Source organism: Phyllobates terribilis, unplaced genomic scaffold (assembly GCF_046119375.1).
Source record: "Phyllobates terribilis strain yellow unplaced genomic scaffold, ASM4611937v1 Scaffold_7__3_contigs__length_470593459, whole genome shotgun sequence".
In the NCBI taxonomy this organism is placed as follows: domain Eukaryota; kingdom Metazoa; phylum Chordata; class Amphibia; order Anura; family Dendrobatidae; genus Phyllobates; species Phyllobates terribilis.
In genome coordinates this window covers 254,749,734-254,764,911 of record NW_027362767.1, presented here as the reverse complement: position 1 = coordinate 254,764,911, position 15,178 = coordinate 254,749,734, and the positions used below count along the sequence as shown (strand labels likewise).

The following is a 15,178-nucleotide window of genomic DNA, read 5'->3' as shown; positions in this document are numbered from 1 at the left end:
TAGCTCCGCGTAGCGTCTATACTGGAGTTGCTCCTGGGAGGTGATGATGTGATTGGAAGGGGCGGGGCCTCCTCCAGTTCAGTGTGGACCCGATACCAGGAAGCAGCGTGGTGCTGCTGGAGATGAGGTGAATGGTGATACTTCACTACAGATCCTGAGAGGACGGAGGAGCTGCATAATGGGTCAGTGTGGAGACAGCAATTATGTATTTTAGTTTTGTATACAGTATATAGGTCTAAGTTTAAAGGGTCTAATACTGTATTTTGGGAGCATAAAAAGAGGATCAAGTTTGTACATATGGGGTTGCATGTCGTTTATCTTGCACAGGGAATGTGCATAAGTTGCATGGACGGTTCTGCAGGTTGTGGGGGCTTGCATAAGTAACGGCGTGATGCTGGGGGTCTTGCACAGGGCACGGGTGAAGCATGCATGTGCAGTATGTTGTGGGGGCTTGCACAGGGAATGAGTTAATGTTGCATGTTGGGGCTATGTAAGTGAGTGAGGCTTACATGGTGCTGCATGTTCTAGGGCCTTTCACAGGAAAGGGGTTGTCCACTACTAGTACAACCCCTTCTCATACCCTTATTTTGGCCTCAATAAAATAATAAAGCTTATACTCACCTCCTGTGCTGGTGCCGTTCCCGCAGTATCGGCACTCGCGGTCCCGGGGTTCTCGTGCGGTTGTTCTGACACGTGATTCCGATGCCCAATCACCGTCACTGTCCCCACCTTCGGACAAATCTAACATGAAGGGGAAGTCAGAGATCAGCTGCAGCCCGGACTTCCAAAGGTGGGGACAGTGACGGTGATTGGGCACCGGAATCACGTGTCAGAACAACCGCACAAGAACCCCGGGACTGCGAGTGCCGATACTTCGGGAACGGCGCCAGCACGGGAGGTGAGTATAAGCTTTATTATTTTATCGGGGCCAAACGTGGGGTAGGAGAAGAGGTTGTCCTAGTAGTGGAAAACCCCTTTAATGTAGCATTTTGTGGGTCTTGCACACGAAAGGGGGTTATGTTGTATGTCATTGGTCTTGCACATGGATGCATGTTGCTTCATGCACAGTGATGCATGTTGGGGGGACTTGCACGATGAAGGGGGCGATGCAAGCATGGCACTGCATGTTGTGGGGGATTGCATAGGGGAGTGATGTTGCATGTTGGGGGCTTGCATATGCATATAAGTGATGTTGAGGTTCTATCACAGGGAAGGGGATGATGCCTGCATGTGCTGCATGTTATGGGGGCTTGCACAGGGAATGGGTTAATGTTGCATGTGGGGCCTTGCATATGTAAGGGGGTGATGTTGCATTTCTTTCCTCTTGCACAAGGAATTTGACTGAAGCTGCGTGCACAGGGCTGCATGTTGGGGGGCGTACACAGTGAAGGGGTGCATCTTGAATTGTATGTGTTAAAGGGGCCCCCTGAGACTCTTTCGCCTGGGGCCCACAAAAACCTGGAGCCGGCCCTGGTTCCAATGCAAGTCAATGGCAGCGAAAACGCCGCGCTTCCACAAAATGATTGGTAGTGCTGCGGATTTTTCCGCAATGATAATCCGCAGCGGAAATTTCCGCACCATGTGCACAGCACATGTGGATTATCATTGGGGAACATGGCAGGCCTTCTACCAAGCGTTTTTTAAGCGTTTCTGCTGCGGAATTGCCGCTGTGGAAACGCTTAAAAAACGCATAGTGGACACACAGCCTTAAGGAAATGGGATTTACATACAGAAAAGCTAAACATAAGCCATCATTAACACCTACACAGAAAAAAAAGGTTACAATGGGCTAAGGAAAAGCAATCGTGGACTGTGGATGACTGGATGAAAGTCATATTCAGTGATGAATCGCAAATCTGCATTGGGCTAGGTGATGATGCTGGAACTTTTGTTTGGTGCCATTCCAATGAGATTTATAAAGATGACTGCATGAAGAGAACATGCAAATTTCTACAGTCATTGATGATATGGGGCTGCATGTCAGGTAAAGGCACTGGGGAGATGGCTGTCATTACATCTTCAATAAATGCCCAAGTTTACATTGATATTTTGGACAATTTTCTTATCCCATCAATTGAAAGGATGTTTGGGGATGATGACATCATTTTTCAAGATGATAATGCATCCTGCCATAGAGCAAAAACTGTGAAAACATTCCTTGAAAGAAGACACATAAGGTGAATTTCATGGCCTGCAAATAGCCCGGATCTCAATCCAATTGAAAATCTTTGGTGGAAGTTGAAGAAAATGGTCCATGACAAGGCTCCAACCTGCAAAGCTGATCTGGCAACAGCAATCAGAGAAAGTTGGAGCCAGATAGATGAAGAGTACTGTTTGTCACTCATTAAGTCCATGCCTCAGAGACTGCAAGCTGTTATTAAAGCCAGAGGTGGAGCAGCAAAATACTAGTGATGTATTGGAGTGTTCTTTTGTGTGTTTGTTTTTCATGATTCCATAATTTTTTCCTCAGAATTGAGTGGCTCCATAATTTTTCCCCTCTGCTTGGTCTGAAAAAAATTACCCTTACTGAGTACCACATTTTTAATCTTGATTTCTTTTAGTGTTTCTTAAAGCCCTAAAGTTGCCATTTGAAATGACTTTAGTTTTGTGCCATGTCTGTGATCTGCTTTTTTTTCAACAACATTAAACAACTGAATGAACATTCTCCGAGCATGGTGATTCCATAATTTTTGCCAGGGGTTGTATATTGAGTTGTAAACGTAATGGAAGTTGCAGTAGTTCTATTCTTTCCAAGATCTAATAGGAGATCTCTGCGGTTCATATGTCTAACTATATTTTCAGCTTTATTTAAAATACGATTATTGTAGCCCCTATGTTTGAGCCTATGTGGAACCTTATCAGCTTCCCCGCTGTATGTGATGTCAGAGGAACTATTTCTTTTCATTCTAATAAGCTCACCAATTGGGATGTTATTCACAACGTGGGGTGGATGGCATGAGCTAGCTTCTAAGATGAAGTTGCTATCGGTTGGTTTTCTATATGGAGAAATATCAATTATTTCCAACTTTATATTCCCTAGCAGTGTAATGTCCAAAAAATTAATTTTGATAGGAGACAATAAATGAGTAAATCTCAGATTAAATTTATTATTATTTAAATAGGAAATAAATTCTACAGCTTCCACTTGTGAACCTTTCCAGATCATAATTAAATCGTCTATGTAGTGACCATAAAAAACTATTTTATCAGCAAAGGGGTTATGATCAGAGAATAGAAATCTTTCTCCCCATACTCAAAACTCAAAACAAAAGGATGCACAGCCTCAATCATAAATTAGGGTGCGTCATAATGTACCCAGACTACAATGTCAGAAAAGGGAGAGAAAGAAGGTACATATGTAAAAATGCGCACACCTCAATAGAATAATAAATAAAATTACAAGTTTTATTAAACTCCTTTAAAAACACTAAAAAAGCACACACATGATTTCCAATTACAAGATATACAATCGGTGATACAATCAATATATATATATTCCTCTAATAAATAGCATAGGTCCTTACATTATCTTCATATAAATGTCATATATAGATATCTCACAAGAGGTATATAGAAGTCACAATAATGACGTTATCCTAGCTAGCATGCAACTGGGTCATACCATCAATACCTGATTATTATATTAGAATGGGTATGCACATCATATACCAATATTCGGCTACATCACAGAACATGTTTATATAAATCCAATTCTTATCATCAATATATTATTATTATATTTAGGGCTACTCATGTCGTTAATATGCTGATGTCCTGCTAAAATATATGTTGTGCACTCCTTGTCAGTGCCATCGTTATATATCAGCCCGTGCCAAAACCCAAACCTGGCCTATGAAGTATTTTACATGACCCAAGTAAAAAAAAACGAAACCAGATCATAACATGCCAATAGCCATATTGTCCCTCAGAAAAAGCACGTGTGGATCTAGTAACAAACCCACCATAATAAATCCGCCTGTACCAAACTCAGGCATAGTATACGAGAGATATCTTACATGACTTAAGTAATTAATGCCACAATCAAATCATAGCACACCAATAGCTAAATCACCCCCTAGAGATCATGTGTGGATCCAATGACAACCCCACACGTATCGCTGTGAAAACACAGCTTCATCAGCTACTACTAGGTTGGCAAAACTTATTATCCTAAGTCATATTGCAAGACTCGTTAAAGGGTCGATTGTGACTTTTAGGATTGCTGCTTTCCAATAGGTGGCGCTATAGAGTTAAAGTCCTCTTTTTCTCTGAAGAGGCAATTTTCAAAACGAAGTAGAATGATGTGCTTTACCAAAAAGCTCTATCTTAGTCCACATAATGCTTTCCCAGAAGGATTTTTCCTTACTCATGTACATTTTGGAAAACTGTAGTCTATCTTTTTTATGTCTCTGTGTCAGCAGTTGGGTCCTCCTGGGTCTCCTGCCATAGACTTTCATTTAATTTAAATGTCAACGGATAGTTTGCACTGACACTGCTGCACCCTGAGCCTGCTGGACAGCTTGAATTTCTTTGGAACTTGATTGGGGCTGCTAATCAACTATTCAGACTATCCTGTGTTGCAACCTTTCATAAATTTTTCTCTGTTGTCCACTTCCAGGGAGATTAGCTACAGCGCCATGGGTTGTAAACTTTTTGTTTATGTTGCACACCGTGGACAAAGAAACAGTAAGATTTCTGGAGATGGACTTGTAATCTTGAGATTGTTGATATTATTCAACAATTTTGGTTCTCAAGTCCTCAGACAGTTCTCTTGTCCTCTTTCTGTTCTCCATGCTTAGTGTGGTACACACATACACACAATGCAAAGATTGAGTCAACTTCTCCCCTTTTTATCTGGTTTCAGGTGTGATTTTCATATTGCCCAAACCTGTTACTTACCACAGGTGAACTTGAACAAGCATCACATGCTTGAAAAAAAGTTGTTTACCTACATTTTTGGAAAGGTGCCAACAATTTTGTCTGGCCCATTTTTGGTGTTTTGTGTGAAATTATGTCCAATTTGCTTATTTTTCTCAGTTTTTTTGTGTTGTTCCAATACACACAAAGGAAATAAACATGTGTATAACAAAACATGTATAATTGCAATAATTTCCTGGGAGAAATGCTTCATTTGCTGGAACAATTTCAAGGGTGTCAACACTTTCAGCCATGACTGTAAATTGCCCCTGATGATCTGGTACTTGTGACATATGGGTGTAATGTAGGCACCAACCAAGGTCCTATACCTGGCACCAGAAGAACACGTGTGACCTTGAAAATCCTGATAGCGGTTATATGGAGTCGTGGATGTAACACCCAGACGTAGAGCAGATCTGTGGGATAGGAATATATGGTGCTGTGGGTAGTTCTGGTTAATAAGAGGCCTAATTCTGTACATTTTTCTGAATTTCCAGGGGACTCCATGACTTACCACAATAATTCAATGTTTTCCACCAAGGACCAGGACAATGATTCCAGCACAAGGGACTGTGCAGACAACTATATGGGAGGCTGGTGGTACAACGCTTGTTTCTTCTCTAATCTGAACGGACTTTACTTCCACGGCTCGTACAACGGCACCACAACTAATGGCGTCACCTGGAAGACTGGGAAAGGCTTTAAATATTCCTACAAACTGACCGAAATGAAGATCAGGCCCAACAAGTGAGGAACGTAGAAAGACGTCTCATGTATCTACTCATTCATACAGCCCAGAACATAATCACATGGGAACCATCTATATATCATAGACAGACTCGATGTACAAATCATCTACTCTCCGTGTAACCTGACAACAATAAAATATATTCCTGCAGTCGCTTTTTATACTTTTTTGTATGGATTTTGCTGTTACCAATGTAACTGCTGCTACACTGTTCAGAGACATCTATCTATCCATCTGTCTATCTATGTATCATCTATCTATCATCTATTTATCATTTCTGGACATTGACGAGGGAGGCATAGAATAATTAATTCACGGGGCTGAAGTTGGTTTCTTATTCGTCCATTTTGTTTTCTTTTTTTTACAGGTTTAACTACAAAAATCACAATAATAAAATACAATGCAGTGAGGTACGCTGATGGGAATACACTTAAAACAAGATGGATGAACTGGAAGCAGAAATATCTACAGGTAACTATGACATAGTGGGAATAACCGAGACTTGGTTAGATGAAAGCTATGACTGTGCAGTTAACTTACAGGGTTACAGTCTGTTTAGAAGGGATCGAAGAAGTCGGAAAGGGGGTGGAGTCTGTCTATATGTAAAGACGTGTCTAAAGCCTACAATACGGGAGGATGTATGGGAGGGAAATGAGGAGGTCGAGTCCTTATGGGTGGAGATACATGGGGCAAAAAACAATAATAAAATTATCATAGGAGTCTGTTATAAACCACCAAATATAGCAGAAGCCACGGAAAGTCTATTAATGAGACAAATAGACGAAGTAGCAAAAAATAACGAGGTGATTATTATGGGGGACTTCAACTACCCCGATATAGACTGGGAAACCGAAAGCTGTAGATCTCAGAAAGGAAACAGGTTTCTGTCAATTATCAAAGACAATTATTTGTCACAACTTGTGCAGGAACCAACTAGAGGGACGGCCCTTTTAGACTTAATATTAACTAACAGGCCAGACAGAATAACTGAGGTGCAGGTCGGGGGGCACCTGGGAAATAGTGACCACAACATTATACAATTCCACATGTGCTTCAGTAGGTGCCCAGCAAGGGAGTCACAAAAACACTGAACTTCAGGAGGGCAAAGTTTGATCAGCTAAGAGATGCCCTTCACCTTATAGACTGGGATAGTATCTTTAGTAATAGGAGCACGGATAGAAAATGGGAAATTTTCACAACAGTCCTACATAGTCACTGTAGAAGGTACATACCTTATGGGAATAAAAGGGCTAGGAATAGGAGGAAGCCAATGTGGCTAAATAAGGAAGTCAAGAGGGCAATGAAAAACAAAAAAAGGGCTTTCGGTAAACTTAAACAAGAAGGCAGCGAGGAAGCGCTAATATCTTATAGGGAAAAAAACAAAATCTGTAAGAAAGAAATAAGAATAGCAAAAGAGGAGACAGAGAGACTAATTGCCAAGGAAAGTAAAACGAATCCCAAACTGTTCTTTAACTATATAAACAGTAAAAGGATTAAAACTGATGGAGTTGGCCCATTGAAAAATAACCTGGGTAAAATCATAGAGGGCGATAAGGGTAAAGCAAACCTACTCAATAGCTTCTTCTCCACTGTTTTCACAAAAGAAAACAATTTATCGGAGGAAATGCAGAGTGATAAAGTAAATCCTCCGCTAAATATCACCCACCTAACCCAGGAGGAAGTTCAGAAACGCCTAAATAATATCAAAATAGACAAGTCACCAGGCCCAGATGGCATACGCCACCGGGTACTAAAAGAATTAAGTAATGTGATAGACAGACCACTGTATCTTATATTCAAGCACTCTTTATGGACAGGGACTGTCCCACTAGACTGGCGCCAAGCAAATGTGGTACCAATATTCAAAAAGGGGTCTAAAAGTGACCCTGGGAACTATAGACCAGTAAGCTTAACGTCTGTTGTGGGTAAATTGTTTGAAGGATTTCTTAGAGATGCTATTGTAGAATATCTTAATGATAATAATTGTCTAACTCCATATCAACATGGATTCATGAGGGATCGCTCCTGCCAAACAAACCTGATCGCCTTCTACGAGGAGGTGAGCTCACAGCTGGACCGGGGAGAGTCAGTGGATGTTGTATACCTTGACTTCTCCAAAGCGTTTGATACCGTGCCACACAAAAGGTTGGTATATAAAATGAGAATGCTTGGTCTGGGGGATAATGTGTGCAAGTGGGTAAATAGCTGGCTGAGTGATAGAAAGCAGAGGGTGGTTATCAATGGAGTAAGCTCAGGGTGTGTCAGGGTTACTAGCGGGGTGCCTCAAGGGTCTGTCTTGGGCCCTATATTATTTAATATATTTATTAATGATCTAGTGGAAGGGTTGCATAGTAAAATAGCAATATTTGCAGATGATACTAAACTTTGTAAAGTAGTTGATACAGATGAGGATAGGGCACAGCTACAGGAGGATTTAGATAAATTGGGGAGTTGGGCCAAAAAATGGCAGATGGGGTTCAATGCCGATAAATGTAAGGTCATGCACATGGGAAAGAAAAACAGCAGTCAACCATACATATTAAATGGGAAACCGTTGGGGAAATCTGACATGGAGAAGGACCTGGGCGTCTTGGTTAATAGCAAATTAAATTGGAGTGCCCAGTGTCAGGCAGCAGCTGCGAAGGCAAATAGAGTCATGGCATGCATCAGAAGAGGAATAGGGGCATATGATGAGAACATTGTTCTTCCTCTGTATAAAGCGCTGGTAAGGCCGCACTTAGAATATTGTGCACAGTTCTGGGCTCCGGTGCTCAGGAAAGACATATTGGAGCTAGAGAGGGTACAAAGGAGGGCGACTAAGGTAATAAAGGGAATGGAGGGACTAGAATACCCAGAGAAGTTGTCAAAATTAGGCCTATTTACGTTGGAAAAAAGAAGGCTTAGGGGAGACCTCATAAACATGTATAAATACATCAGGGGGCAGTACAGAGATCTCTCCCATGACCTGTTTATACCAAGGATGGTGACAAAGACGAGGGGGCACACTATGCGTCTGGAGGAAAGGAGGTTCCTGCACCAGCATAGAAGGAGATTCTTTACGGTCAGAGCCGTGAGACTCTGGAACTCTCTGGGAGAGGAAGTGGTGATGTCCAACTCACTTAATGAGTTCAAGAGAAGGCCTGGACGCCTTTCTTGAGAACAATAAAATTACATCTTATGCTTAGTGATAGTTAATTAATCCAGGGATTTAATCTGACTGCCAGATTGGAGTCGGGAAGTGAATTTTTCCTCAATGATGTAAATTGGCCTATACCGCATGTTTTTTTTTTGCCTTCCCCTGGATCAACGCTGCGGAATAGCTGCAGTGCACAAGAAATAGGCTGAACTGGATGGACGCTTGTCTTTTTTCGGCCTTATAAACTATGTAACTATGTAAAAGCAGCTACAAAAATTTTAAAATTGGCACAAAAATGGGCATCAAAGTGGCCATCGAAGGGCGTTATTTAAAGGGTTAAATGACTTTAGGCTAATGATCTCACAATGCATACACCCAGATAGTGATGCCCCACATCTAATTCACGTCACTCCAGCCCGGTCCAAATGGGTTCTGGGCATCAGAACTGACATCAAAGTGAGCAGACAGTCAATGTTAACAATTTGAATAAATAACTGGTGTTTTTAAGGGGTTAAATGACTTTGGGTCACTGATCTCACACCACCAATACACAGGTAATGATGGCCTGCATCAAATTCAGGTCACTCCAGCCTGGGCCAAACGGGTTCTGGGCATCAGATCTGGCATAAAAGTGGGTAAATAGCCAATTTTCACAGATATGAATAACTGTTTTTTTTAAGGGTTAAAGGGATTGTCCAGTCTTAAGCTACAAGTCTGCAGTCACGCTATGTGACTACAGACTTGTTAATCCTCACATTATGCACACTGCTCACTGTGAGGATTCTCCAGCTCCATTAGCAGTGGTTATATGACTGCAAAAATGTCATTTGCATAATTACAGCCACATTCTGACTAGTTGCACGACAATTTTTGCGGCGTGTGACTGCATGTATGCAAATAACATACTTGCGGTCACACGCCCGCTGCTCCTGGCACCGGCCCTGGAGAATGCTCACAGTGATATAAGGATTCACAAGTCTGCTAATACAGAATGGAAACTGTCTACAAGCAGGCTGGTCTCTCATTAGTGTCTACTCTAGTGGTGTTAAAGGAGACTTGTCTTTTCTTCTGACATACCCATAACGTCACAATTCCAGATCAACTTTTCTTAGCACTTTGTGTTGTACCAATTCCTCTGTCTTTCCTCTGGAATAAGTATGAAGAAATTACCATTTCCCTTGTCACAGGGGCGCGTCCCTATACGTTCTGAAATCCTCATCACTGATTGATCAGGGTCAGCGTAAGTAGTGACATGCCCCCCAATTGGTAAGGCTATGTGCACACAATGCGGATTTGGTGCGTTTTTTTGTGCTTTTTTTTCCTTGCGGAAATGCAGCAGAAACGCATTGCACATCTTATCCCATGACTTCCTATGACATTTTGCAAGTTCTGTGCACATGGTCAGGATTTTTTCTGCGTGGATTTTAGGTGTGGAAAAAAATGCAGCATGTTCATTCTTTGTGCGTTTCCGCATATGGATTTGCCTATACAATGCATTGGAAAAACGCATGGCAAATCCGCAAGTAAAAACGCTTAAGAAACACGTGTAAAATCCACATGCGATTTTTTTTTCTGCCAAGGACATGCAGAAATGCTCCGGAAAATTTCTGCTTCATTTCTGCATCGTGGGCACATAGCCTTAGGGTATGTGCACACGATGCAGAAATGCTCAGGATTTTTTCCTGAGCGTTTCTGCATCTCCCTGGCAGGAAAAAACGCATGCGGATTGTACATGCGGATTGTACATACGGATTGTACATGCGTTTTCCTGCCAGGGACATGCGGAAATGAAGCGTTCTTCACTTTCATTTCCGCATGCGGGTTGACAAGCGCTTTCCAAGCGATTTTAGCATCACTTGGAAAGTGCTTGTCAACTTCACACTATATAAATCCATGCAACCAGCATGGATTTATATAGTGTGTGAATGTCAAAAAATAAAAAAATAAATATATACTTACCCTCCGATGGCCCCCGGTGTCCTGCTTCCCTCCGTCCCGGCTGCCGGCAGTGTAAGACTGAAGGACCTGCCGACGTCAGCGTCACGTGACGCGTCACATGACTCTGACGTCAGCGTAGGTCCTGCATTCAAACGCAAAGTGCCCGGGAAGCCAGGAGGACGCAGCGCGGGACGCCGGAAGGTAAGTATATATATATATTTTTTTATTTTATTCTTTTTTTTTTAATGGTACCTGGGTCTGGATGAGAGTCCTCTCATCCAGACCCGGGTACCATCCGCACATTAGAACGCATGGAATGCGCATCTACATATACAGTGATGCGGATTCCATGCGTTTACGCTGCGGAAAAATCTGCATAATGGGCACAGCACGTGCGGATTTCCATTGGGGAACATTGCTGCCCTTCTACCATGCGTTTTTAATGCGTTTCCGCGGCGTTTCCACAGCTGCAGAAACGCCGCGGAAACGCATTAAAAACGCATCGTGTGCACACAGCCTAAGGCGGAATTTCCGCAGCGAAAAAGCTTAAAAAACGCTTGGTAATATGTGCCCCATGGTCCCCAATGATAATCCGCATGTGCTGTGCACATGCTGCGGAAATTTCTGTGCGGATTATCATTGTGGAAAAATCAGCAGCATGTCCATTAATTTTGCGGACACGCAGCGTAATTGCCGCCATTGACTTGCATTGAATCGCTTAATATCCGCATGACTACATGTGCACATGCGGATATTAAGCATTTAATGTGCGGATGGTACCCGGGTCTGGAGAAGAGGAGACTCTCCTCCAGAGCCGGGTACCATAGTACCTGTAAAAAAAAGAATTCAAAATAAACATTATACTTACATTCCGATGTCCCCCGGTCTCCTGTATGATGCGTCCTGTCTCTCCGGCGGCTCGCGATGGTCTTAAAGGACCTTCCATGCGTGACCTGTCACATGACTAAATGACGTCATGAACGGTCCTTTTACACCACCACGAGCCGTACAAGAGACCGGACGCACCGGAGAGAAGACCGGGGGCCATCAGAAGGTGAGTATAATGTTTTTTTGTTACCATTTTTATTCCTTTTTTAACTATTACTTGGTCACACTATATAAATCCATGCCGGTTGCATGGATTTATATAGTGTGACCAAGTTGTCAAGCACTTTTCCAAGTGATGCTAAAATCGCTTGGAAAAGCGCTTGATAACCCGCATGCAGAAATGCATGCAAAAACACTTGACAAACGCTTCTTCCTGGCAGGAAAAACGCATGTAAAATCCGCATGTGTTTTTCCTGCCAGGGAGATGCCGAAAAAATCTGCAGCATTTCTGCATCATGGGCACATAGCCTAACTCTTAGGTGCTACTTTATTCAGATACTTCCAGGAGAAATAACAGAGGAACGGCACCACACAGAGTTATAAGAAAGGATGATCCAGAATTGTTATTTCATGGAGAATAAAATATTTTACTAAAACAGATTTGTCCTGAGAGGAGACAGTAGTATACTCTGATTTTCCAGTTTGTAGCGCTCAATAAATTCTGAATTTTCTAGGTGGAAAGGGAGAAGTTGCTACGGAGAAGGTATTTTATGGTGAGTGAAGGCATTGAACTCAGTGTAAAACCCAAATTGATGAGTTGGAGCTTGGGGAGGAGACGACAGGGGCCGTGCATTTCTCGGAAGCCGGGGCGACTCTGGGACAAATGTCACAATTGTACATTTATCATTTATAAGTCGCCCGAGACGGCAAAGAGCTGCGAGATCAGGGGGAAGCGCTGAGTGACTGGTACACCATATACCCAGATGGAAGTTGTATAAGAAAAGATTCAGCAGCCGGCTGACAGAGTTGTAAGGAGATGGACGTACTGCCCATATTTCCCCTTGAAGACATGAGTATTGTTATGATGTATATTATGTATTGTTGTAGTGTGTAATGTGCACTGGGATATGCATTATTAGTGACGGCATAGTAGTTTGGCTAACTGTAGTGAGAGTTGGAGTTAATGTTAGGGACTAGCCCAGAGTGCGAGGGGTTAAGGTGAAGGGACAGCAACAGGTTCCTGTCAGGATAACAGATAGGGTCCAGCATGCAACAGAAGCAGACTTATGGTCTGAATAATGAGCAGAGCTGCATGACGTAGGTGGTCCTAATGTATCTGGAGACAGAGGCAGTGGAGAGTGAAATCCGAAGTAGAGGAAGGAAAGTGACCGAAGGATAGAGTGATGCTTCAGAAATGGGTCCTGGAACAGAATGTCAAGTAGTATGGCCCCGAGATTACAACTCAGAGAGGTAATGGGCCAGGACAGAACAGGGAATGTGAGACGAACAGAGTGCCCAAGGCATCAGCAAGCAGAGAAGCTAAGTATCGGCAATAGTGGCAAACAATTTTCCTAAGAGGAAATAAGGATGAGGAACCGCAGTTTGTAGTACATAACTCTCACTTACTGGACTGTAGGACTGAGCTGGGTTGTGGTGAAGATAGAGGAACTTGAGGTAGAAACAAGTATGCTTAGAAGTAGAGAGACTGTGTGTGAAGATGCTCCATATTGTAAAGGTAACTTTTGTGAATTTATGCACCTGCTATCTATTGTACATAGTTCCCACAAAGTTAATGTTAAGTAAAAGACTGTTTATTTTCGAGTGGTGGTCTCCCTCATTGAATGGTTTAACATTTTGTCCTGGTCAGCCGAAGTCACCGGCATCATGCAGCCTGCAAGTGCATAGCACCCCCATAGAAGAAGCCCAAGCACACAGCCAGGACCCCCATCTTTATGTAGCGTCCTATGGCGTTAACGACAAGTATCTCACCCACGACTACCGCCCCACGCCGCGTTACATTTGGCTAGTCGTCAGAATCGAGTCTTGCAGCTGGAAGTGCAAAATAATGTGGAGTGAAGACTTGAGTTGCATGGAGAATGGTGACCGTTACGTAGTCTAAAATGTGGCGCAGTACAATAAGACGGTCCCACCCATCGTGGGAGTAGAAGACACGAAATTATGCGAAGAACTTACCTGGAAGTGCCAGTCTGCAGTATGAGGTGCCTGCCCTAGTAGGGCAAAGTGAATTATGAAGGCCCATCCAGTGAAACATAATGAAGGAAAATGGAATTAACTAAACAGAATGGTGTGCTAGAGGAAACCCCCCCAGTGAAAGGCGAAGTCGTAATGTAGGACGCCAAACGGCGAGGAGGCCAGCTCCATTTGTCAGTTGCAGGTCAATTAAAACACAGCCCTTCATGGCTGACAGTCGAGAGTTGCCAGGGAGCATGGTGGAGCAGGACCATTCGCCCCAAGGAGCGGAGGGGTGTGTGTGTGTGTGGTAGAGCCGGGGCTGGCTAGTTGTTCCACGGAAGAAGCAGAAGTCTGATACGGGGTCTGAGACCGGACAGGTTCCCTCGCATGCCGGAATCTGAGGGGAGAATGCAGTCCTAATCTCTGGGCTTTCTGTGAACTGAAGGAGGTACAACTAGAGTACTGCAGCTTCTTAGTGTCCTAAGGGGCCAGGGCCTGTTGACAGTGGAGAGAAGGAGGGCCAGTACCTGGGCTAGAGAAATGTTGGTGGGCCCTTGGCCCAATGCTACAGAGGGTTAGCTTCCCAAGGAGAAATTTTTAGTTATGATCTGCAGCGAGGGCACGGGTTCATTTACAAGTTTGGGACCGGTCATCATGTCTATGTAGAGAAGAAGATGGTGGAGATTACACCTGCCCTGGAGATTGCATACTCTGACGCTAGGTACGCGAGTAACCTTCCTTAAGATGGATGGCCTCCACGGATGGTATGCGGTTAGCATAGTGCATGAGGGCGGGGCCACTGCCATGTGGTTCTGGAAAGAAGAAAGGGCCTGAGAGAGGGCTATGGGGGAATGGAGAGGTCATCCACTCGCCTTTTTAGAGAGGAAGGAAACCCCAGGATGGGTCAATGGTGCTATTAGTGAGTCAGAAACTGGACAAGTTTTCACTCCCTATGACAAGAATAGTTCAAAGTTCCTGGAAAGCTACTTTCTAGCGTGTCTATGACCCACAAGCCTGAGATTCCCACACAATGATAGCCACAGATGACTGAACTTGTTGTGTCCCCCACATCCCCCCTCCAGTTTTGTAGCACTCATTGTGCTTCTCCCTGCTGGACTGAGAGAAGTTGCAACAGGTGCGATGGGAAAAAGACACAGGATGGAGGAGGAGATCGTCTGTGAGCTTCCTAGAGGATGAGAAAGAAGGAACCCCCCAGGATGAGTGAACGGTGCCAAAATGGAGTCGTAAGCAGGAAAAGCCCACATTGTTTACGTTGCACCCCTGACCGGAACAGTTCAAAGTTTTTTGAGCGCTACTGTCCAGCGGGTCAATGACCCACATGTCTGGGACTCCCCTATGTTGAAAGCCAAGGAAGGCAGAGTTTGTTGTCGCCCCCAGTTTTGCTGTGCTCGTTGCAC

General features: G+C 43.5%; 2 protein-coding genes across 2 annotated transcripts in view; one reads left to right on the top strand and one right to left on the bottom strand.

Annotated features, from left to right (window-relative positions):
- The window catches only part of LOC141154416 (ficolin-1-B-like), a 65,983-nt gene extending 60,176 nt beyond the window's left edge, over positions 1-5,807 (top strand). Inside the window, exon 8 of the mRNA XM_073640326.1 lies at positions 5,415-5,807. Within this exon, the coding sequence (XP_073496427.1) occupies positions 5,415-5,668 (254 nt within the window). The 3' untranslated portion in view covers positions 5,669-5,807. The remainder of the gene's footprint in view (positions 1-5,414) is intronic.
- Positions 1-15,178, bottom strand: part of LOC141154417 (ficolin-2-like) — a 142,761-nt gene that overhangs the window by 118,266 nt on the left and 9,317 nt on the right. The gene's annotated exons all lie outside the window — the stretch shown is intronic.